Below are 23767 nucleotides of genomic sequence, written 5' to 3'. Positions count from 1 at the left end.
CTTGACCAGGCAGCACAGTGGAGCTGGCTCTGGAGGCATGGGTGCAGGTAAGCAAGCCCTTAGGGCTTGAGAGCAGGAGAGCTGACCCTGCCTTCTGCCCAGTGGTGACATTGGGTGACCTAGGCAGAGAAGTGTTGGAGAGCTTGCCCTGGTGGTACAAGTAAGGAGAGCTGTTGCCTTGAGCAGCTCGGCTACCGCCCTGGCCCAGATCTAGGGCTCTCAGTTGGCTCACCCCCAAATCTATATCATCTGTGAGTCATAAAAGGGCCAGGCCTGCTGATCTAAAGTTGCAGGACCTCCATGCCACAGCTCTGATGAGGATCCAATATTGATGGTGTCATAGAAGCCAGAGAACTCATACCAGACCAATGACTCATTGCAATGACATTTGCAAGTAAAGATGTATAGACAGAGGGATATACTGTGGGACACACTATGACACACTACAACTTCCACAATGAGATGTTTTTTTAATGATGTTCATGTGTGTCCATGTGTGTGTGTGTTTAATTTCTTTTGCAGGGGAGATTTCAAGGGCAGAGGACAGATATGAGGGGACAGGGACATGATTGGGACTGGTGTGCATGATGTGAAACTCACAAAGAATCAATAAAAAGTTTACCCAAAAAAAAAAAAAAAAGAGCTAAGCCTCATTCTCTTTCTTTTGAGTCTCTCAATTCCAAATGAGATGACTACACTGGATTTGGTGAGGAAAAAAGGCTTGATAGAAATGGGGGTGGGGTGGGGAGGAGCTAGAGATGTGGCTATGTTCCTCTGAGAAGATCCTGTACCTTCTCCCTTAACTGCAAGTTTTAAAATTTCCCAAACAGGCAGCTGGGAGCCATGCTTCACTACTCGGTGAGTAAAAGCAGTGATTGATGCTGAGGGATAGAAGATGACTCACTGCATCCGAGCATGCCTCTCACTAATGATGGCTCCACAGCACAACGGCAAATCTGCAACATCAGCACATCAACTCAAGAGTGGGGTGAAAGGTGCTGGGAAGTTTGCACGTATATAGGCACCTAGAAGACGGGACGCGAAGACTGCTTTCATGTACTTATGGCGGACATCAGTTGGGTTGTGGACATGATCAATACTATCATGAATAAGATGCCATCATTTCTTTTTTTAAGGTCACATATTGTGAGTTACACAACACTCGTTCTTCCAACTTATTTTATTATCAGTATGGTCTAGAAGTCCTCGTTTCAGGAGAACAGCTGCACTCTGTTTCTGTCTCTTCCCGCTGCTCAGGGAGGTGAAACAGGAAGGAAGGAAAGCCCTTCTGGTTGCTCCCGAGCTCTTCTTTATCACTGAGATCTCAGAAGAGCAGAACACAACGGATGCTGAAATAGAAAAGCATAATCATGAGATGCCTGGGAAGCGTGACGTCAGCAAAGCGGTTGCATGTGGCACCCTACATAATCATGAGATGCCTGGGAAGTGTGACGTCAGCAAAGCGGTTGCATGCGGCACCCTACATAATCATGAGATGCCTGGGAAGCGTGACGTCAGCAAAGCGGTTGCATGCGGCACCCTAAGGACTCTCAATGCCCACCTGTTCCCACCTCGATTCAACTATTGCTCTAGTTCACCCAAGTAAGACATTAGCATCTGGACAGGGTCTGGGTTGGAGTCCAGCACATAGAGAAAAGGAGGCACCCTCTTCTAGCACCTTTCCTTGTGGCCACACAACCACCGGAGAGCCCCGGGAGCTCACTGAACCTTCCCATCAACATTCGGCTGCTGTAGCATCATGCCTAATGTCTGGACCAGAAAGAAAAAGATGGCTTTCTTTGGTTCCTTTCACCCTGCAATATGCCTACTGCCTGATGGATGCCTTTCCCCATACGTAATAATAATTTCAACACTTCAGATAAGTTTTTCTGGAGCTTTGTTCTTTATTTCAATGGGTAGACATACTCAATGAAAATTTGACAAAGAAAAATAGGGCAAACATGTGAAGGTTTTCATTTAAAAAATTAAGCAAATGAAGTATGCAGGCAGGGTTGGGTGGGAACGTGTGATGAACTAGAGACCTGCTTCAAGGTGAAACAAGAAAAGCACAACAAGAAAAGCACTTTCAGGGCAGCTTTGATTGGTTCTTTACTGTTTGTAACTTGCTCTACACTGACTCTGCAACACTTGTAGCACTCCTGGAAGACAATTGATGGTCAGTTGTCTCCAAATTGAAACATTTGTTCCCAGAGGGAGAAAAAAGATGCAGGAAAGTTAGGAGGCAGACAAGCCACACAGAGTCAGGGAAAGCTGAAGCCTGCTTGCGTGATTCTGTAGCCCTGCTATAGAAACAGTGAGCAGTTGTTCAAGAGGAGTCTAACCAGCCCAGCTATAGACCCTGGGACAGTTAGAACTATTTGTAGCCAATGCAGAGGGCTGCAGGGATGCAGTCCTTGTGGATCATCACCCATGCTGAGGGGGCTTCTCTGTGATGCAGCTGCTTGAGAGTCATCCCTGTTCCTGTGAATAACCCTGTGCCCCTGTTAGGAACCACAATAAAAATGTTCCCTTTCTGGGGTGAGTAGGGGTGTGTGTGTGTGTGTGTGTGTGTGTGTCTAATACAAGTCCCCAGGAAATCTCTCACACAAGTCTGCCATCAATTCTTGAGCATTAAAAGAACATGTAAGCAGATTAGTACTGAAGGAGCAAATGAAGCGGACCTGCAGCTGTGCCGATATGTGGATTGAGCATCATTCAGAAAAGATGTGTAAGAATTTGTGCCCTTAGCAGGAGTCTCAAGCCATTGTTAGACTTCTTGCAAGATTCCTGACTCCAGAAATTCAAATAAGTTGTTTTAGGTAATTTCTCTAACCAGGAAAATATACACTATTGACCAGTGTGGAAAAATCCATTATCTTTAGTATCCTTCTGAAATTCTGAAGTTGGTTGTGTAGATGTCTCCTAAACAGATGCCCTGTAGGTAAGCCTTTTCCTATGTTAATGACATCAGGAAGCAGGTAGATGTGTGTAAAAGATACTAAGGGTTCAAGTTCATACCCCGCCCCCACTTAATGAAATATCTGACTAGTCATTTCCTCAGAATGTAGGACACCATTGAACAAAACTCACGCTTTTCCTGAATGAAACAGCTCCAAGGCTTCATGGAGCTGGTTAAAAGGCAGCTGATAAGTCACTAAAGGATCTATATTAATCTTATTTTGGAGATAATCAGTCACTATTTGGGGTATGCAGTCTCTGGTTTTATAATCTGCAAAACAAAAAGTTTATTATTTTTATATATTATTAATATACTATTAATAATAAGACCCAAGACCAACCAGGCTATTGAGATGGTTCAGTGGGCAATGGCATTTGTGTAGAAACATGACAACCTGACTAGATCTTTGGGATCCACGTGCCGGGAGGAGAGAACCAACTTCAGCAAGTCATCCTCTGATTTCCTTGTGTGTGTCCTGGCATACACACACACACACACACACACACACACACACTCAAACACAGAAGTAATCATAAAATAAACGTAATGAAAATGAGAAGTATCAACCAACCAAAAGAATAAAAAAAAAATCAGTGAATCATGATAGATGGTAAGATACCCATCTTATCATTTGATCATGAAAGAGAAAGCATTTGTTCCCGAGAAGCCATTGGGTGACAAATGTTGTTTAAATGTGGCTACCATAGACAGTTCTGTTACTTAGTCGTCTTTTAAGTAAAATCTGGGTCAATGTTCATATTCCTGAACTGAAAAGCAGTCTTTTAAACCTTATCAACCCACACTGGGATTACCATTACGAGACCATCTCCTCTTACATGCTTAGGGATGGCATGGGATGTTCTTTATCCACACGCTTAGAACTGGCACAGGGTCCTCTTCATTCACGTGCATGGAGATGTATGGAGAATCTGCTATATCCACATGCTAGGAATGACATGTAGACTTTATCTACGTACATGGGGATTGCACGAGAGCCCTCTCTGCCCACACGCATGGCAGTGGCATTGACACATACCACTAGATACATGGGTAGAAATGCACGTGTTAGTTTTTCAAATCATCTGATCAATATTGATCAGAAATAAGGTTTTTTTTTTCTTTCTGGAACTATAGACACATCTGTTTAAAAATACCAGTTTAAATGCGTACAACAACACTTAAGACACTGAGACATTACTAGTAAAATAGCACAATAAACTTTGAAGCCATCAATGCAGAACCAATATTGATTAAGTGATTCTAATTGTCACAAAAATATTTCTCTAGGAGAACAATGATAATCCTCAACACCTCCAGTGTTTTATTTCGCTAATTAAAATTAATTTGATGTTTTGGGAAAATGGCTTGTTTGGTAAAGTGCTTTCCATGAATTCATGTCCCCGGCACCTAGAGTAAGCAGGCAGGCATGGTAGTTATGTAATCTTAGCATAGGAAAGCGGAGACAGGAGGATTCCTGGGACTCACTGGTCAATTGCTGAACTCCAGGCATAGTGAGGGACGATGTGTCCAAAAATAATCAAGACAGAGGAAGACGTCTGATATCAAACTCTGGCCTTCACATGTACACTCATATAGTCATGCTTACACAACCTTATACATATATGATCATACATGAACCTGCATACACACACAGACACATGAATCCATACACATGCCTATATCATACTACAGCATCCTCCAAATTAAAAAAAAATGTAATTTGAAGACTGTTACACTCATTTCAGGAGGAGTATTTGGACACATTTACCCTAGATATCTGGTCCCCTGAAGGGAGAAGCTAAGTGACCACACCTTTCTATTCCCCCACCTACCTCCCAGACACACGCCCTTCAGGGTTTTCCCAGACAAAATCTTGGGTGCTTCAAGGGATAACTGTGCATCTGATGGAGCGAGCCCAGCGATCAGACAGACGCCATAGCTGTTGTTGCAGGAGTTCCAAGCAGCAACCTGAGAAAACAATGATAACGGCTAGCACACCCTATGTGCTCATACCAGCTGCCCACAAAGGGAAAGAGTCCTGGATACTCTGGACTTTGAATTTCTCTTGGATAGATGCTACTTCAAATTCAACTCCATTCGCCACTGGGGTCGTGGGGTCTCCTCAGAGAATCAGCACAGCATAGAAATAAAAGATGCCAACTCTGCAACTTGTGGGACTCGGGCAATCTCTTTAACTTCTTGCTCACTGTTTCCTTGCAGGGTTGCTCTATGTATTGAATCATTTATCATCCCTAAGACCCCCAGAGCAACACCAGTGTACAAGAATAAAAGGCATGTTCAATCAACTGCTGTGAAGGCCATGCATTCTGTTTGTCTGACTCTTTGCTATGCTTTACTGCTCAGTTAATTTCTGCTAAAACAAAACAGAATAGAGCATAGTAAGTATAGATGAAATTTAGGGAAGCTTCACTTTTTCAAAAAATGAATTTTCCAGTGATCCATAGGCACACATTTTTTTTAAATTTATTGCCTTCTTACCTCAGTTTTCTTTCTCTTTCCCTCAAATTTTACTGTATTGGCCTCTTTTCAGTCACCTACATTCCTACACTAACGTTCTTCAGTCTTAGACCTAGGAATTAGCCACACATTTCAATGTAATGAGTGTATACATTCTCTTCTTTAAACCATCTGATCCAGAGGAATGGCACCTAGTTCATCAATTCCTGTAGCCATAGAACTTGACACGTGGAGGTATAGGAATTGACAGTTTCTCAAATTTTGTTAGAACACGGAGATAAATATACGTGAATCCAATAATGATCTTATTCAGGTATAAGTAACTAGAATTGAGAAAAGAGAATTACTGATCTTATGGCTCTTTGCGTGTTTAAAAATTTGGTATACAATAACCGGGCTGTGGTGGCTCACACCTTTAATCCCTTTAAGCACTTGAGAGGCAGAGGCAGGCGGATTTCTGAGTTCGAGGCCAGCCTGGTTTACAGAGTGAGTTCCAGAACAGCCAGGGCCATACAGAGAAACCCTGTCTCAAAAAAAAAAAAAAAAAAAAAAAGTTGTATCTCTTCATACACAGTGTTTTTGTATAATAAAATAAGGCTGTGGAGTGAATTTATATTCCATTTTTCATCTGGGGCACAGAGAGTTTAAAATTATGCATGCCCCCCATCCCCACTGTGCCCAGTAAACACACCATGGTATCAACCAGTCCAATGGCCTCAAAGGCAAAGTCAACACCGACACCCGTCATTTCCATCACAACCTCCTGCACAGGCTTCTCCAGCTTGTTAGGGTTGAGACAGTCGGTGACCCCCAAGGCTCTTGCCCGAGGAAACTTCTCCTCATTGATGTCAACCCCGATGATTCTAGATGCACCAGAGGCTTTGCAGCCCATGACAATAGCTGAGCCGACCCCTCCGAGTCCAAAAACCACACAGGTAGAGCCAGGGGTGACCTACAGATTCATAAAATGTGTTTGTATTAGTTTTCAAAGCTGGGCATAGGCAGATAAAAAAAAAAATAACAGCGAGTAAAAAAAAAATAGTGAGCTTTTCGAAACCTAGGTATGCTACTTTGATCATTTGGACAGGTTCAGCCTAGTCCCCACTCCCCATCCCATCTCCACCTCCACCTCCCGCCACTGCCCCATGTGCAAATAACTGTAATATATGGATAACACAAATTTAAGTGAGATGCTGTCAAACGGCTGAACTAGAATACTCCATGTGTAGAAAGAGGTTTATTGGGGGCTGGAGGGCAGCCAAAGTGGCAAAAGCCTTGTAGGTTTTTTTGGGGTAGGTTTCTAGGGGAGGTAGATGGGGGCTAAAAGAGGCAGGAGTTAGTGTGGGGAATTTAAAATGATACAGGCTGTTTGGGTCAATAAGGAACGAGATACGCTTTGCTACTGGGGACGAAAAAGGGACATCACTGGTTTCCTGATGAACAGAAACCCGCATTATGAGGTTTCTGAGGGATGCCAGTTTACGTTTCTGTTTAAGCAGCAATGCCAGTCCGGCCAGCTTTGTGAACTAACAGCAAATACCATGCTCACCTTGGCAGAGTTAACAGCAGCCCCGTAGCCAGTAGGGAAGCCACAGCTTATGAGACAAACTTTATCCATAGGAGCTGCGTCATCAATTTTTACCGCGGCGATCTCGGGCACCACAGTGTACTCTGTGAATGAGCTTGTTCGGAACGAGTGATAAATCTTCTGTCCTCGGCAGGAAAACCGGGAGGTCCCGTCGAGCATCACCCCAGAACAAGGCAGAACACTGCTCCACAGAGGCGCAGACGGACACCCACGTACAGGCACAATCATGAGGATTTGAAAAGAAAGAAGTGGTCACTATTAGGCACATTCCATGTGAGCCATTTGATCAAAGGACTAGGAACAAATCTACTAACTCTTGCTTGTAGCAGAAATTTCCTTTGGGGTGCAAGCAGGCGTCACATTCTCTACACTGTGGAATAATGAGGATGAGGACTTTATCTCCTGTGGGGGAGGGGAAAGAGGAACCAATACATTTCAAATTATTGATGGAATAAAAATACAATAAAATCTTACCCATTCTCTTGAAAACATGCTACGGACAGATGACAGCAGCCAGGGTGACGTCTTGCGTTATTTTAAAGCATAGGTCTTTTTACCTCTTTTCGGATCCTTATCAATTGTTAAAGATGAGGAGACATTGCCTGCTGGGTAGATAGCTGTAGGACTGCTTAGAAAATAGAATACAACCAGGAAGGAGCCTCAGAGTCATCTGGTTTAATTCTTTTGCTTTCCATTAAAAAGACAAATCCGTCTGGCTGGTGAGATGGCTCAGTGGGTAAGAGCACCCGGCTGCTCTTCCGAAGGTCCAGAGTTCAAATCCCAGCAACCACATGGTGGCTCACAACCATCCGTTGTACAGCTACAGTGTACTTACATATAATCAATAAATAAATCTTTTTTAAAAAATGCAGTCGTCAAAAAGACAAATCCATCCCCTTGCTGGTTGTAGCCTGTTCACAGTGACCCAGCCTTCTCAGAGCTTCCTCCTGAGTCTTCCCACCGACACTGCGCCCCCTCCAAACCACCCCCACCCCCGCCCGGGTCCACACTGATATTCAGCAGGCCTCCACACTGGTTCTCACTGGAATTCTGAGCTGTATCGACTTCAGGGGGGAAAATGCTTCTGTCTCTCACTCTTCCTGGAACAATGACTATGAAAGGTAGCTTTAAAGCCACGGAGCTCTGGAGAGGATCTTGATCAAGTTTGAATCTTGGATCAGCTCACATCCCGAGGTTTATAGTGTCACACTGAGTGGGGGTGGGAAGAAGCTTAACCTACTCAATCTTCACAGACTACAGAAGACTCGGTCAGGGTCGACCGTGACATCTCTGCACGGCGCCCTTAGCCAGGCTTATAGTGTAGGAGAGTTCCTTAAGATGGCATTAAAAATCTCTTTAAGTTTAGGTAAAGCACATCTTACCTTTATTGACTCTACAGGTTTCTAGATGCGAGATCTCCGGAAGAGGTTCTAACTATCCTTTTCCTTTGGTGTTCATGATTGGCTCCCACAAAATCCCCCATTGCATCTATCTGGCTGAAGAGCAGGTAGACTATAAACTCTCCCATTTAAACCACCTTCCGGGAGATGCATGTTCAGCCCTTTACTCTTGTGCTTTTTCCTCGATCCACAGTAGGCATCTCATAATTGCTATCCATTTTTTTGTGAATACACTTGACGGCCATGAATGGCCTTGCTATGCATTTTCTTAAGTTCTCAATCTGCGGCTGGTCCCAAGTTATGGTGTTTCTAAGTCGCCATAATCGATGAGCAATTGCTCATTCACTGCGATTGTTGTGGGCATGCTAAGAATAGTAACGTCAAGATCCTTGAAGATACAGCTGGGAAAGACTCACTGACATGGAGCCATCATCCTGCCCTGTGACTTCCAAGCAGTGCGTTCTAGTTGACTAAAACATTCACTCAATCGTCAAAAGCTCCAACTTTGGAATGAACACTAATCTAAAACATTCTGGGGAAATCAAAACATAAGAAGGTCTTAAGCCTAAGGATCTTTCAACCTGTTTAGAGGGTCTCTGCTCTTATATCAATCGGTAGTTGGCTTTGGGTAGAGACCCGGGAACTGTTCTCCACACCGTATATTTATCAGAAAAGAGGTGACAGCGATGGTGGCTCTTTGGATTACTGGCCTCATTTGATGACATGATACCTCGTCAACTAGAAGAACCTAGAGGCAAACCTAACTTGTTTTTCTGCTGTCTATACCAATAGTGCAGGCAGAGCACCTCCTCCGTGGATCGCAAGTTTCCCATTTCCTACCTGGTTTCATGGAGCAAACTCCATCACCAACACTCTCCACAATTCCCGCTCCTTCATGACCCGGAATTAAAGGAAAGTTCACCACGAGTTCTCCTTTCAGCACGTGATCATCAGAACCACAGATCCCTGACGAGATCATCTGCATAGAAATTCAGTGACCAAAAGGCAACTGCTTTAAGTTTTTTGGAGACAGGGTTTCTCTGTATAGCCTTGGCTGTCCTGGAACTCACTTTGTAGACCAGGCTGGCCTCAAACTCCTCCTGCCTTTGTGGCTGAATGTTCAGTTTAATTTTGTTTGATACAAATGACCTCACTTGTCTCTAAAACAACACTCAGGTGTTAAAACAAAACCTGCCAGTAAAAGAGAGATCCCTTTCAAAAGGGCAGACCCCACTGCCTGCAGAGACCCTGCCTGTGCCTCCCTGCATCTCTCTCTGTGACAGAGGTAAGAGGCAGCCCGTGCTGTGACTGAGTGTAGAGACCACAGTCCTTCTGTGTTCTCTGTCTTGTCCACCATGTTGAACCAAATCATGTGATATAAAACTCCTCATCAGCCCCCCTTACCCCGAGACTTATAGAAGCCAGATTTTTGCTTTGTTAGGGGGATTGGCACAGAGATTTCTCAGGGGTCTTTGCTTGGGGAGTACCCTAAAGACTGCTCCCTGTGGGGCAGCTCTGGCCTCCCTGCCATTCCTGTCATGGTTGCTCTTTGTTTCTCTTCCAAGCTCTCTCATTTTTACTTTTGATGAAGTGTCGCTTCAGGCTCTAAAGAGAAATCTCTCCCCTTTATGTCTCCATCATGTTTCCATTTAGCGGATTGTTTCTGTTAAAGGCTCCCTCTTTTCATGTCCGTATACTGCATTGTTTCTGTGTAACATCCCGCCCCTGCAACCTTGAAGCCAGAACATGGCCCTGAAGCCCTTTCTCCCAATAAGCTGCATCTTTGGACTGACCACTGCTAATTTATTATTGCTTCTTTTATTATGGTTGACACTAAGTTCAGAGAAAGACTTACCCGCAATCTAGGTATGGGAGAAGGGGTACCCAGAGGCTTAGAATGACTTCTCCAATGTCACATAGCTTCATGCTCAGACCTTGTATTAACTTAAGTCTTTTAAAATATAGTCTATATTATTCATGCAATAAAGATTTTTTGAAACAAAAAGGTTTTGTTTTCATTTGGGGAAATATTAATAATAGCCACCATTATCAAGAAACATAGAAGTTTAGGTACAATATTGTGAAGTTCAATGCTTTGGGTAAATCAATTTTCAAAATTTTAAACTTGTACATTAAAAGGTTCTTTAAGGCTTTCTTTGGGCATATGGCGCACACCTTTAATCTCAGCACTTGGGAGGCAGAGGCAGGTGGATCTCAGTTTGAGGCCAGCCTGATCTACAGAGTGAGTTCCATTATAGCCAGGGTATCTTTAGCATTTGGAAGGCAGAGGCAGGCAGATCTTTTATGAGTACAAGGCCAGCCTGGTCTACATAAAGAGTTCTAGGCCAGCCAGGGCTACATAATAGGAGTGGGGGAAGAGACAATATTGTAAAATAAGGGTAAGTTAAATAAGCTAGTATTGCAATATTTAACTGTCCCTGGGAAATTTGAAAACTTCTTAGATAATTACTTAAGATCTCTTGTCTCTGGTTTGCCTAACCCATCTATATTAGCCCTTCCAAATGAAGTGTCATATCCACAAAAGCCTATGTCTTCCAGGTCCTAGAAGAATGCAGAAAAGCAGTCCGTGGGTTTCTGTCATCTGCTGGAAGTGTTGGCTAGGACACCGGGAAAAGCCAGGTCTGCATTCAGCAAGTGGGAGAAAAGATGTGCCAGAGAGAAATGCCCAGGTTTTGGGTCCTCACTGTGTTAAAATGGCTTCAAGATACTACCAAAGGCTGGAAATGCTTTTTATATACAGAGGAGACTCCATGTCCCTGTAAGTTTGTTGTGTACAGCAAATGAGAATATGTGATTGTCTGTGACCATGGTTCCTAGAAGAAGCTAGAAGGGTATACAGGGCATATCCAGTCACTAGCTTAGATTTATATCCAGGGTTCAATGTGATAATGCTTCCTGCTTGATGCTGAAGTCTCTGACCTGGTGGGGCAGTCTATGACTGATCTTGTTTATAGTCATTATGAGTTAGGAGGATAGCAGCCTAAGAGCAGCAACCAGGTAACTAGGAAGCATTGGGGACTCAACTGCGCTCAACACAAGAGTATGCACGGAGTACTGCCCGGGTTTGTGAGGAACACAAGGACACTATTGAACCATGTGCCCTGCCACACCTGTCACGCTCATTTTTCTCTCAGCGTCTCTCTCACACTTGCTGGCCACGGTGTTGGTAATTTACCAGTGGGAGTTCCTTAGTTTTCTCTTTTGCCTTCCATCCTTCATCTGCCCTTTTGTTTCTCTCTTTCCCTCCAAGATTTATTTTTTAGTATTTAAAAATTCCTAGTTTTATTTTTAAATCATTTTAAAAAGATTATATATATATATATATATACATATATACATATATATATATATATATATATATATATATATACTGGAGCTGTCCTCTTTAGACACACACTAGAAGAGTGCATAGGATCCCATTACAGACGGTTTTGAGCCACCATGTAGTTGCTGGGATTTGAACTCAGGGCCTCTGGAAGAGCAGTCAGTGCTCTTAACTGCTGAGCCATCTCTCCAGCCCCCAAGAGCTTTATTTTTAACCATATGTGTGCATGCGTTATCTGTGTAGAGATATGTGCATACAAATATGTCTGCCTGTGAAGGCCAGAAAACGGAGTGGAATCCCCTGGAGCTGGAGTTATAGGCGATTTTGAGACACTAAACCTAGGTGCTAGGAACTGAACTCAGGTCCTCTGGATTAGCAGTAATACTCACTGAACCTTCTTGTCTGTCTGTCTGTCTGTCTGTCTGTCTGTCTGTCTCTCTCTGTCTCTCTGTCTCTCTCTCTCTCTTTCTTTCTTTCTTTCTTTCTTTCTTTCTTTCTTTCTTTCTTTCTTTCTTTCTTTCTTTCTTTCCTGGTATCTTGCCAACACATTAAATTGTTGCTTGTTGCTTGTTTGTTTGTTTGTTTTTTCTCTGTTCCTCTTGTAACCCCTGACCTCCATTCCGAATCTTGCCCTACGCTGTTGAGCTGTTATGGGCAAGAGTTATGTACCTTTTTGAAGTTGTTGTACTCCATGTATCTAGTATTGAATTTCCTGTGTAAAAGTAAAATAAACAGGTGAATTTAATGTGTGTTATCGTGTGGTTAAACATATTGGTCTGGTGGCCCATGTGATAAAGGGCTGGCCCCAGATACTCTGAGAGGGGCTGAGACTTTCAGGCAGGAGGCCTAGCTGGGGACTGTTGGATCACTGGGTGAATGCCTCTGAAGAGAATTGTCCCTTTGCCCTCTGGCTGCGACATGAGTGGGTTTGCTGAGCTGGGCACTTCTGCTGAGATGAGCTGAGATGCCCTCATCCCAGATTAAACACAATGAGGAATAACAGATCCTGGGCTGAACGCTCTGTAACCCAGAGTGATCCTTTTGTCTTTCTAAGTTAATTATCTTAGGTATCTAGTAATGGTGAGAGAAAATTAACACCACAGGCTGTTGGAGTCTAGTCAACATATCCCCAATCTTTAATACTAAATGGCCTTGTGGAATTTGAGATGACAGGTTAAACATTTGACTGGAAAGTGGTGAGGGAGTTTTGGTGAGCCTGCTTTTCTAGACATTGTCTAAGCTCTGTGCAGTATCTGCTGAGTTTTGGAAACCATGAATCTTTCAGTCCTCATTATTTCTGGAAGATGAAGTTGCCTCCCAGTGTCTTTTTCCAGACGGGTTTTAGAGGCTAATACAGTGTGTAGGCTTAAATCATGAGAGCAGGGCAATGAAAAAAGACACTGAGACTGGAAAAAAAAAAGCCTTTTGGATAACACTGAAAAATACATAGGCCTATAACAATACACAGTTTAAGTTAGAGTTACTGTAGCAATGATCCTAGGTAACATGTTTGCCAATGCTTAAAGTTATTAAGAATATGTGCACATACCCACATATAGACATGCATATATAAGCATATTTTTTAGACTGACAATTAAGTGATAAACTAAAGAATAAATCTTTTTTTAAAAAAGGAATTGTCCTGGACTGTGGTGGCATGTGCTTACAGCGTGAAGTCTCAGGAGGCTGAGGCAGGAGGATTGTGAGTTTGAGGACACCCTGAGCTGTATATTGAGATTCTGTCTCAAACAAGCAACTAGCTCTAATTATTCAACGATCTTCTTTATTTACTTTAAAATCTTTTTGTTTTATTAAGAAAGGTGGGGAGAGTGATATGCAAAAATGCTTGTCATTTGTACATGTCTATGCCTACCCATGTTTTTAAACAGATTGATTTATGTTATGTGTCTATGTGTTTGACCTGCACTGTTGGCTGTTGGACCATATGCATACTGTGTCTGTGGGGGCCAGCATGGGCATTGGTTCTCTTGAAGCTGGAGTTACAAATAGCTGCCATTTGTAGGTGCTGGGAGCAGAACCTAGGTCCACGGGAAGAGCAGCCAGTGCTCCTAGCTGCTGAGCCATCTCTTCAGCCCCTACATCTATTTTTAAGGTGTAGCATTCATTATTTTCTTTTATCTTGAAAAGTGAAGGCTGGCTGACTTAAGCTTACCTTAATACGAACTTCTCCAGACTTCGGTGGCTCAACTTGCACTTCTTCAATTGAAAGAGGAGAATTTTTTGCCCAGGCAATGGCTGCCCGACATGTGATTGTCTAACAGATGCAAAATAAGATGGCAGTTACAATAAACTTCATTTTTTTTTCTGATCACAGTTGCTATTATTTGTCAAAGTATGAAAGTCACAGGGAGAGAGCCAAAAGTAAATGAATACAAATAAGTCCTGCATTTCAAAAGTAAACTTCTGTGAATTTAACAAATTTCCTCTAGATATTTCAAAATGCTTTTACTTAAAAATTTTAATAATTTAAAATTGCTCTGACATCATTTCATATAAGGACACTTGCCACCTTCTTCTCCTCCTCCTCTCACTTCATCCTTGTCTTCTTTCTAAAACAGTCAGTAGTTACTGAACCTCTACCCACCACTGTCAGGTTTATAAGAATTTCTCTTGACGTTGAAGAACTTCGTTGTAGTCATAGATTACAACCATTTTATTTGGGTATATCCTAATTTTCTTAATAATTACCTAGATATGGGAGTATTTCTATTGCTTTTATCTTACAAAGGGTATTGCAGTGAACATGTTTGTTCATGTTTTTGTTTTTTGTTTTGATTTTTTGTTTGTTTTGTTTTGTTTTCTGGGTTAGTTTGTTTCCTTAAGTGAAAATTTCTTCGGAAGAATGGAATCATTGTTAGTGCTGTGCTGATTTCCAAATCTCTGTCCAGAAAGATTAAATCCCTTGACGCACTCCCCAGAATAATAAATAGTCTATGCTATCATGTATTTCATTTTACTTAGCATTGACTATATTGTAAAACAAAATATTGGACAGGCAGAAAAACCTGGTATCTTCATTAGTATTGTTCAGTGTATGGGTGTGGGTATTCAGTACAGTTAGAAGAGTTGTGAAAGGCCTGGTCCTGTGTTTACAGAACTATTGGCATCTTGGTGCTTTTGTTAATGCAAATGTATCTTCAAACATCAAAGGAGTGACTTGCTGCCTGTCTACTGACCTTACCCACTTTTTTCCTCTGCTGTTTTGCTCATATCAGTGTTGTATGAAATTATGCATATGTTTTGTGATGTTTGTTTATAGCAGTCTCTTCCTTTGGTAATTTATTCCATTTCTGCAGTCTAAAATTTCTCTGTGTTGTAACAAATGTTTCTTATCCTCTCTTTGAAGTTTTTCCAGTTTGATTTTTAATCACTTAACTCATGTTTAACGGATGATTATTGTGTTGTATGATGTGAAGCTAGAATTGAATGCGTTGTCCCAGGCTAGCATGGATTACCATTCTCTTCTTTTCTCCTTCACTAGAATTGTTGCTGCAGAACACATTCTTATTTTTCCAGGTTCCTCTTCTGAGGCTGTTTCTATTGGCCTGGATGTGCATTCTTACAGCAACTTCTTCAATGAGTAGACTAGCTTCCCTTTTAGATTTAGTCCCCGGCAATACTCGTATAACTTTGTATAACTTGAAATGTGTTCCATGTGTAGGTAGAACTTCTGCATTGGTAATTGAAAGTGGAGTAAATCTGTTGTTTCTCTGAGGAATTAAGACTCCAGTGGAAGAGAAAATACAGGAGTTTATCATATAAAGGAAAGAAAAAGGTGTCACAAGAGTGTCCAACTAAAGGTATAGAAAATAGTACTTCTGTCTGAGAACAATATAATTAGAATAATTGTGCTTTCACTCAAAAGTTTCATAAAAGGTAACTTTTAGGGGAAGAATTCCTTATTTTGAAAGCAATTTACACATAACTCAAAACTCAGACAAGTGTGAGGGGAGCAAAGGGGGGAAACTTGGCATCCAGCTCTCCCCACTGCTAACAATAGAGGGCAAGTTCTTTAACCGGAACTCTCTGTGTGCACTGTGGGTTTATGAGACCACACTGAGCACTCTGGACACAGGCTTGATGTTCTGTGTAACATGATGAGTAATGTTCAGGTGATCTTTACTGACCACTTAAGGTTCACTGAGTAATACGTTGTAACCACAGCGCCCTAATATTTAATACATTGTAACCATAGCGCCCTAATATTTAATACATTGTAACCACAGCTCCCTAATATTTAACACATTGTAACTTCAGCTCCCTAATATTCCACAGATGTTGCTTCCACCCAGGCTCTCTTCACCATGATGCTGTCAACCTGTTCCTAAGAACATACAGGAGGGACACTTTTACTGGGCTCTGTTTCCAGATCAAGGTCCCTCCATAGCACAGCAGATAGCATATCAGCCCCTTAAACTTCCAGAGAAAATGGTAGGCAAAATTTTAAAGATTTTTGCAACAATATTAGCAAATGATCCCATGTAAACGTGTCAGAAATTCATTCTCCAAGCAGTGGAGGAAGCTTTTCCACATCTTGGAAAACTTTGAGTATTGCTGTCATTAAAACTTGACAATAATTCAACATTGTACTTGAAGTCCTAGCCAGAGCAATTAGACAACAAAAGGAGATCAAGGGGATACAAATTGGAAAGGAAGAAGTCAAAATATCACTTTTTGCAGATGATATGATAGTATATATAAGTGACCCTAAAAATTCCACCAGAGAACTCCTAAGCCTGATAAACAGCTTCAATGAAGTAGCTGGATATAAAATTAACTCAAACAAGTCAATGGCCTTTCTGTACACAAAGGATAAACAGGCTGAGAAAGAAATTAGGGAAACAACACCCTTCTCAATAGTCACAAATAATATAAAATACCTTGGCGTGACTCTAACTAAGGAAGTGAAAGATCTGTATGATAAGAACTTCAAGTCTCTGAAGAAAGAAATTAAAGAAGATCTCAGAAGATGGAAAGATCTCCCATGCTCATGGATTGGCAGGATCAACATTGTAAAAATGGCTATCTTGCCAAAAGCAATCTACAGATTCAATGCAATTCCCATCAAAATTCCAACTCAATTCTTCAACGAATTAGAAAGGGCAATCTGCAAATTCATCTGGAATAACAAAAAACCTAGGATAGCAAAAACTCTTCTCAAGGATAAAAGCACCTCTGGTGGAATCACCATGCCTGACCTAAAGCTGTACTACAGAGCAATTGTGATAAAAACTGCATGGTACTGGTATAGAGACAGACAAGTAGACCAATGGAATAGAATCGAAGACCCAGAAATGAACCCACACACCTATGGTCACTTGATCTTTGACAAGGGAGCTAAAAACCATCCAGTGGAAAAAAGACAGCATTTTCAACAAATGGTGCTGGCACAACTGGCGGTTATCATGTAAAAGAATGTGAATTGATCCATTCCTATCTCCTTGTACTAAGGTCAAATCTAAGTGGATTAAGGAACTCCACATAAAACCAGAGACACTGAAACTTAGAGAGGAGAAAGTAGGGAAAAGCCTCGAAGATATGGGTACAGGGGAAAAATTCCTGAATAGAACAGCAATGGCTTGTGCTGTAAGATCGAAAATTGATAAATGGGACCTCATAAAGTTGCAAAGCTTCTGCAAGGCAAAAGACACTGTCAATAAGACAAAAAGACCACCAACAGATTGGGAAAGGATCTTTACCTATCCCAAATCGAATAGGGGTCTAATATCCAATATATATAAAGAACTCAAGAAGGTGGACTTCAGAAAATCAAATAACCCCTTTAAAAAATGGGGCTCAGAGCTAAACAAAGAATTCTCACCTGAGGAATACCGAATGACAGAGAAGCACCTGAAAAAATGTTCAACATCCTTAATCATCAGGGAAATGCAAATCAAAACAACCCTGAGATTACACCTCACACCAGTCAGAATGGCTAAGATCAAAAATTCAGGTGACAGCAGATGCTGGCGAGGATGTGGAGAAAGAGGAACACTCCTCTATTGTTGGTGGGATTGCAAGCTTGTACAACCACTCTGGAAATCAGTCTGGCGGTTCCTCAGGAAATTGGACATAGTACTACTGGAGGATCCCGCAATACCTCTTCTGGGCATATATCCAGAAGATGTTCCAACCGGTAAGAAGGACACATGGTCCACTATGTTCATAGCAGCCTTACTTATAATAGCCAGAAGCTGGAAAGAACCCAGATGCCCCTCAACAGAGGAATGGATACACAAAATGTGGTACATTTACACAATGGAGTACTACTCAGCTATTAAAAAGAATGAATTTATGAAATTCCTAGGCAAATGGATGGACCTGGAGGGCATCATCCTGAGTGAGGTAACCTAATCACAAAGGAACTCACACAATATGTACTCACTGATAAGTGGATATTAGGCCAGAAACTTAGGATACCCAAGATAGAAGATACAATTTGCTAAACGCACGAAACTCAAAAAGAACGAAGACCAAAGTGTGGACACTTTGCCCCTTCTTAGAATTGGGAACAAAACACCCATGGAAGGAGTTACAGAGACAAAATTTGGAGCTGTGACGAAAGGATGGACCATCTAGTGATTGCCATATCCAGGGATCCATCCCATAATCAGCTTCCAAACGCTGACACCATTGCATACACTAGCAAGATTTTGCTGAAAGGACCCAGATGTAGCTGTCTCTTGTGAGACTATGCCGGGGCCTAGCAAACACAGAAGTGGATGATCACAGTCAGCTATTGGATGGATCACAGGGCCCCCAATGGAGGAGCTAGAGAAAGTACCCAAGGAGCTAAAGGGATCTGCAACCCTATAGGTGGATCAACAATATGAACTAACCAGTACCCCGGAGCTCTTGTCTCTAGCTGCATATGTATCAAAAGATGGCCTAGTCGGCCATCACTGGAAAGAGAGGCCCATTGGACTTGCAAACTTTATATGCCCCAGTACAGGGGAACGCCAGGGCCAAAAAGGGGGAGTGGGTGGGTAGGGGAGTTGGGGGGGTGGGTATGGGGGACTTTTGGGATAGCATTGGAAATGTAAATGAGGAAGATACCTAATAAAAAATTAAAAAAAAACTTGACAATAATCTGTTCAGAGAGCACAGAATCTGAAGGTGACATGGGGCCATCACAGAGCAGCTCACTTACCTTTCCCAGGGTATTCATGGTGACTTTCCTGGTTTCGTGTGTGTCCTTTGTGGTTTCTCTGAATAAGCTTTGACTCTGAAGCTTAGAAACTTGGGCCAAGTATTTATAGGGTTCATGAAACCGAAAGCCATTAAAAGTAATTACCCTATCAAGATAGAGACTACCAGAAGGGCAAGTGGAGGGCTGGAAGGAATGAAAGATCAGCTAAGGACAATAAAGGAGGAAATAGAGTGACAGCCATGGTATGAGGGGACAGAAGACCAGGAAAGGACAATGAAGGAGGAGATTGACAGCCAAGGTGGGGCAGAGTCAGCCTGAAGAGGAGGCGGAGGCAATGGGGCTAAGAGACACTGCAGGAAGACATGCATAGAAGGAACACGCCAGACAGCGCCTGCTAATCAGCCAACAGGGTTTCTGGAAGGGCAATTAGATAGATGCTATTGCCAAACGAACAACAAATACCTTTTAAGCCTGGGTTGCCTGTAGTCAGAGGAATGAAAATGTACAAGCATCCCTATGAATGATAATTTAACCTGAGAAATGCATTGTGCCAATGAGGAATGCTGAAGATGAAGTCACAGGTTATGAAAGAGTCTCACACAGGTCAAACTGTGGCTGTTGGGGGGGAGCTTACATAAAAGCAGGAAATGGGTGTGGATCCAAAACAGGTGGCCAAGTCAATCAAGGTGAAGTGAAATAAGGAGGCCATGCTGATGATGGGGGCAGGGAGAGATGTTCAAAGTTTGTGAACAGAAAACTGAAAACATGAGAGCAGGCGGTCATAATCCAACTGCGGGCAAGGTCTGGCTGCTGCTGTGTTTGCCTCCCGTTCACATCTGGAAATCCTATATTCCCAGCATGCTCCGGGAACTTCTGTGATGAGGCCCCCGTTGTCATCTCTTCGCTAATACCTAGAGCCTGTTATTCTCAAGGTGCACCACTGCTATACTGTGGGGCTCAGTCTCAGGAAGCAGGGCTGAGAGAGCCACTGGGGACAGAAGTCTGTAGAGGCAGTTACAGGTTTCTAGGTGTGGAGATGTTCTAGCAAGAGATCAATCTGAACATCCTACTCAGAAGATCTCAGGACCCGCCTTTTCCTCCTGGGCCAGAGCTGGGATTAGGGCAGAGAAGTCTGGTTTATCTGCCGTAAAATCTGACCTAAAGGATACTTTTAGGCAGGCATCGTGATGACAGCGGTTTAAGTGGGGAAGCATCATCTTCATATACCTAGAAATGGTCCAAGAAAGACTTTTCAGGAGGGAGAGACGGAAACCTACTCAGTAAAGGGCCTTTTGTAAGTGTCTCCATTCTTACAGCTTCTGCATCCTTGTTCCTCCTCTTTGGTCCTACATATTGACATATTGACCCTGTTCAGTAAAGTTCCATGTGATTGGCAGCAGCCTACTAAGAAAGGCCACACCTTGAGGCAGTGTCCAGATGTGAGCTTTCCACCCTATATTCCACCCTATAGGGGTCTTGCTGGGTTTTGTGACACCACCTGGAACTTTAAGGTTTTTTCTTTCTTTTTTTTTTATTATTACGTATTTTCCTCAATTACATTTCCAATGCTATCCCAAAAGCCCCCCACACCCTCCCCCCCAACTCCCCTACCCACCCATTCCTATTTTTTTGGCCCTGGCGTTCCCCTGTACTGGGGCATATAAAATTTGCCTGACCAATGGGCCTCTCTTTCCAGTGATGGCCGACTAGGCCATCTTTTGATACATATGCAGCTAGAGTCAAGAGCTCCGGGGGTACTGGTTAGTTCATATTGTTGTTCCACCGATAGGGTTGCAGATCTCTTTAGCTCCTTGGATACTTTCTCTAGCTCCTCCATTGGGGGCCCTGTGATCCATCCAATAGCTGACTGTGAGCATCCACTTCTGTGTTTGCTAGGCCCCGGCCTAGTCTCACAAGAGACGGCTATATCACGGTCCTTGCAACAGAGGCTTGCTAGTGTCTGCAATGGTGTCATCGTTTGGAGGCTAATTATGGGATGGACCCCTGGATGTGGCAGTCTCTAGATGGTCCATCCTTTTGTCTCAGCTTTTTGTTTTTAAGAATCTGTATATGTATGGGTGTTTTGCCTGCCTGCGTGTCTTTCTATTTATATGAGTGCTTGGTACGCTTGGAGGCCAGAAGAGGGCACCAGATCCCCATGAACTGTAGTTGTGAGGGTTGTGAGCCACCATTGGGGGCTGGAATAGAATGCGGGTCCTCTGGAAAAACAACCAGGGTTCTTAACCATGGAGGCGGCTCTCCAGCCCCACCTGGGAAATTTTTAGTCTTTACTTTTTTTTTTTTCCTACCAAATGTTCTAACTTTAGAGCTCGACTGGGCACAAGGTTCAGAATCCTAAGAGATGACGCCAGGAGTCTTGGTACTCAAGGTGGACTCCTGACAGCTCCCTCCGACCCCGCCCAGCCAGTGTGCTCCCGGCCCAGTCAGTGTGCTCCTTTGATAAGTGCCAACGAGCCAGTGATTTCCGGGACTGGGTTTCTGTCAAGTTTAGTCAAGTTGTTCCCAGCAGCAATAAACTTAGGGGAAAAAACAAAGTGTTTGGCTCACAGGAACCTTAGAAGGGATGCACGCTGAAAGGCAAGGTCACAAATGCCCCTGGGAGTTGAACCCGTTTGGCTTTGACAGGACTTCCGCTCTCTGGTGTGAGAGTAAGGTAGTTAGGAGTGCCATGCCAGTGCTAACAGACCTGGGTCCAAATCTTACCTTCTTCTCCAACTTATTAAGACATAAGAACTACAACACCAGGTTTCCTCTCAATGAAGGGATGATGTTATATTAGCTAATATAACCAAGTAACCTCACCTCCTCGGTTTTCCCCCAAGCACCAAGTCAGTTATCATACACAGGTACTCAGTATCCTGCCTCATACGTAGTAGGTCTCTGTGTAAGTATTTATCGCCATTATCATCATCACCATCAGCATCACTACCGTGTCTCTCAGAGCATTCATTTCATTCCTCCTCAGCACCGACTTGCTTTCTGCCCTGTGGTGGGGAATACAGCCATGGAGAAAACACCCGATTTTTAAATTTAACAACTTCATTCAGAGAGTTCTTATCTCTCTCCTCTTAAGTGCACAAAATGCAAGGAAGGCTGTCCTCTCTTCACAAGGATCAGGTGTTCTCTTGCCCCTGTGAAGTCTAGAAAAACCTGTGGGGTTGGGTAAGAACTTGGCAAGCATCACGGGCAGCTATGTGGATGCCTCTGAGAAGGTGAGAATGGGCGGGGTGCTCAGAGCAATTCAGCCAGTTCTCGCTCACTGAAGACAACCAAAGGCCAAGCCTTGCTTTGAAAGCCTGCCTTTCCTGTAGATGCAAATAGATGAGGCCAAGTCTGATTACTCTGCACCGCATATCAATGTACACGGTGTCCTTTCCAGAAGATAGTGTGCCAAGGTGTAGAGAGGTCCGCGTGAGGAGACACGTTTGTAGAAGCAACTTTTGCATAACTCTTGGAAAGTAATGCAATGCTCAATTGATACGAGGCAAAATAACCACTGGCTTATAGAATCAATGAAGTATTTTAGTAAGAAAGAAGCAATAAAAAGGCACATAGTTAAAACAATAAAATAATGAGATTAAGTTGAATTTCAAGCTGTTATAATTCTTATTCAAAGATGTATATTCCTGGTGTTTTCTAATGCAGTCCTAGGAGTTGTTACTTACGTACAGTTTATGTCAATATAGCTCTAGCTTCCCTACATGTCAATAAAGCATACAGCATATGCTTATACAGTCTAAGTTTGTCCTTGCTTTACCTAGCTTTCCGTTACTATAATAAAAGCCATGTGACGAGTTTGTTTAGAGAGAAAAGAGGTCTATTTTTGCCGTGATCTGCATGAGAAAGGCCTACCCCACCGGCTCTTCTCCTCACCCTCCTATCTGCTGAGCCATATGTATCACATCAAAGAGGGGGCAGATATGTATTTGCTGTCTGAATGTCACCTTCTCCTTACAATGTTATCAGGATTCAAGCATGGAAATTCTACCCTGATGGCCTCAGATCTCACTTCTAGCTGTTGTAGTCAAGTTCCATTTCTCACCCAGGCTGCCATTACCAGGAAACCTTAGGGACTGAACCGGCTCATCTCTGGAGGCTTGGCTGTATTCAAACCACTGCACTGCTGGGTCCCATTTTTTGCTTCAACCAAACCATTATGTGATCAGTCTCAATATTTTTTATAGTTTCTCTGCTTCTTTTCTCTGTCCAACTGGAGGATGCTTCCCTCTCTCTCTCTCCAAGTCTGCCACCCTCTGTTCACTTCCCCAATGGTTCAGGGGCAGGTTTTGTTCTGTGTTTACAGCTCACCCAACCCTGCGCGCACACGCGGTCTCTGATGGAAACACTGTCCTCTGGGTTAAATTGGAGTTTAGAGACCCAAAAGTCAAAACCAAATGGCACCATGTTCTTCCTCCTTTTCTTTCTCTTCCTCTTCTTCTTTCTCTTCCTCTTCCTCTCTGTGTTAGGTTTGAATCCCTCCTTCGAGAACTTGCATGGTGACCGCGTCTAGCAGTTAATTTGACTTAGATGCTTTGAGCATCAGTGAAATATGTCAAGTCATGTCACTTCCTACTTCCATGTCACAATGCAACTGAAGCATTCCCATGGGGGTGGGGTTGACGGGGCTCAGTGTGCCCAGAAGTGTCTGAAGGAGCTGATTGACTTTTGCCAATTTATTCATAGCACAACCTGCAAAGAGCTCTTTCTGTCACGTTTTGAAACTGATTAAAAAATAACAATCCTGGGCCTTACAGATACAGAGACTGGGGTTCCGAGTAAAGGCGTGTTCCCATGTGACGACCCA

The 23767-nt window shown here is 42.9% G+C and overlaps 1 protein-coding gene across 1 annotated transcript; it reads right to left on the bottom strand.

Moving 5' to 3' along the window:
* Positions 1-1170: 1170 nt before the first annotated feature.
* On the bottom strand, positions 1171-19019 carry Adh6a (alcohol dehydrogenase 6A (class V)). Its single transcript, NM_026945.1, has 9 exons — positions 18943-19019; positions 13945-14046; positions 9266-9404; positions 7340-7427; positions 6987-7206; positions 6129-6389; positions 4792-4927; positions 3091-3229; positions 1171-1349 (listed from the first exon to the last, which is right to left on the bottom strand). Exons 1-9 carry the CDS (start codon positions 18958-18960, stop codon positions 1325-1327), a joined length of 1128 nt encoding a protein of 375 aa, NP_081221.1. The 5' UTR covers positions 18961-19019; the 3' UTR covers positions 1171-1324.
* Between the last annotated feature and the right edge of the window lie 4748 nt (positions 19020-23767).

This window comes from Mus musculus, chromosome 3 (genome assembly GCF_000001635.26).
Source record: "Mus musculus strain C57BL/6J chromosome 3, GRCm38.p6 C57BL/6J".
Classification (NCBI taxonomy): Eukaryota; Metazoa; Chordata; class Mammalia; order Rodentia; family Muridae; genus Mus; species Mus musculus.
This window is presented reverse-complemented; position numbering and strand designations above follow the sequence as displayed.

Excerpts from the sequence above, each read along its gene's own strand:
- Adh6a (NM_026945.1), bottom strand. Across the intron at positions 4,928-6,128 it reads TTGGACTGGTTGATACCATG|GTTGCTGCTTGGAACTCCTG; the intron begins GTGTGTTTACTG and ends TTGTTTTCTCAG. Across the intron at positions 3,230-4,791 it reads GAAGGGCGTGTGTCTGGGAG|ATTATAAAACCAGAGACTGC; the intron begins GTAGGTGGGGGA and ends TTTGTTTTGCAG.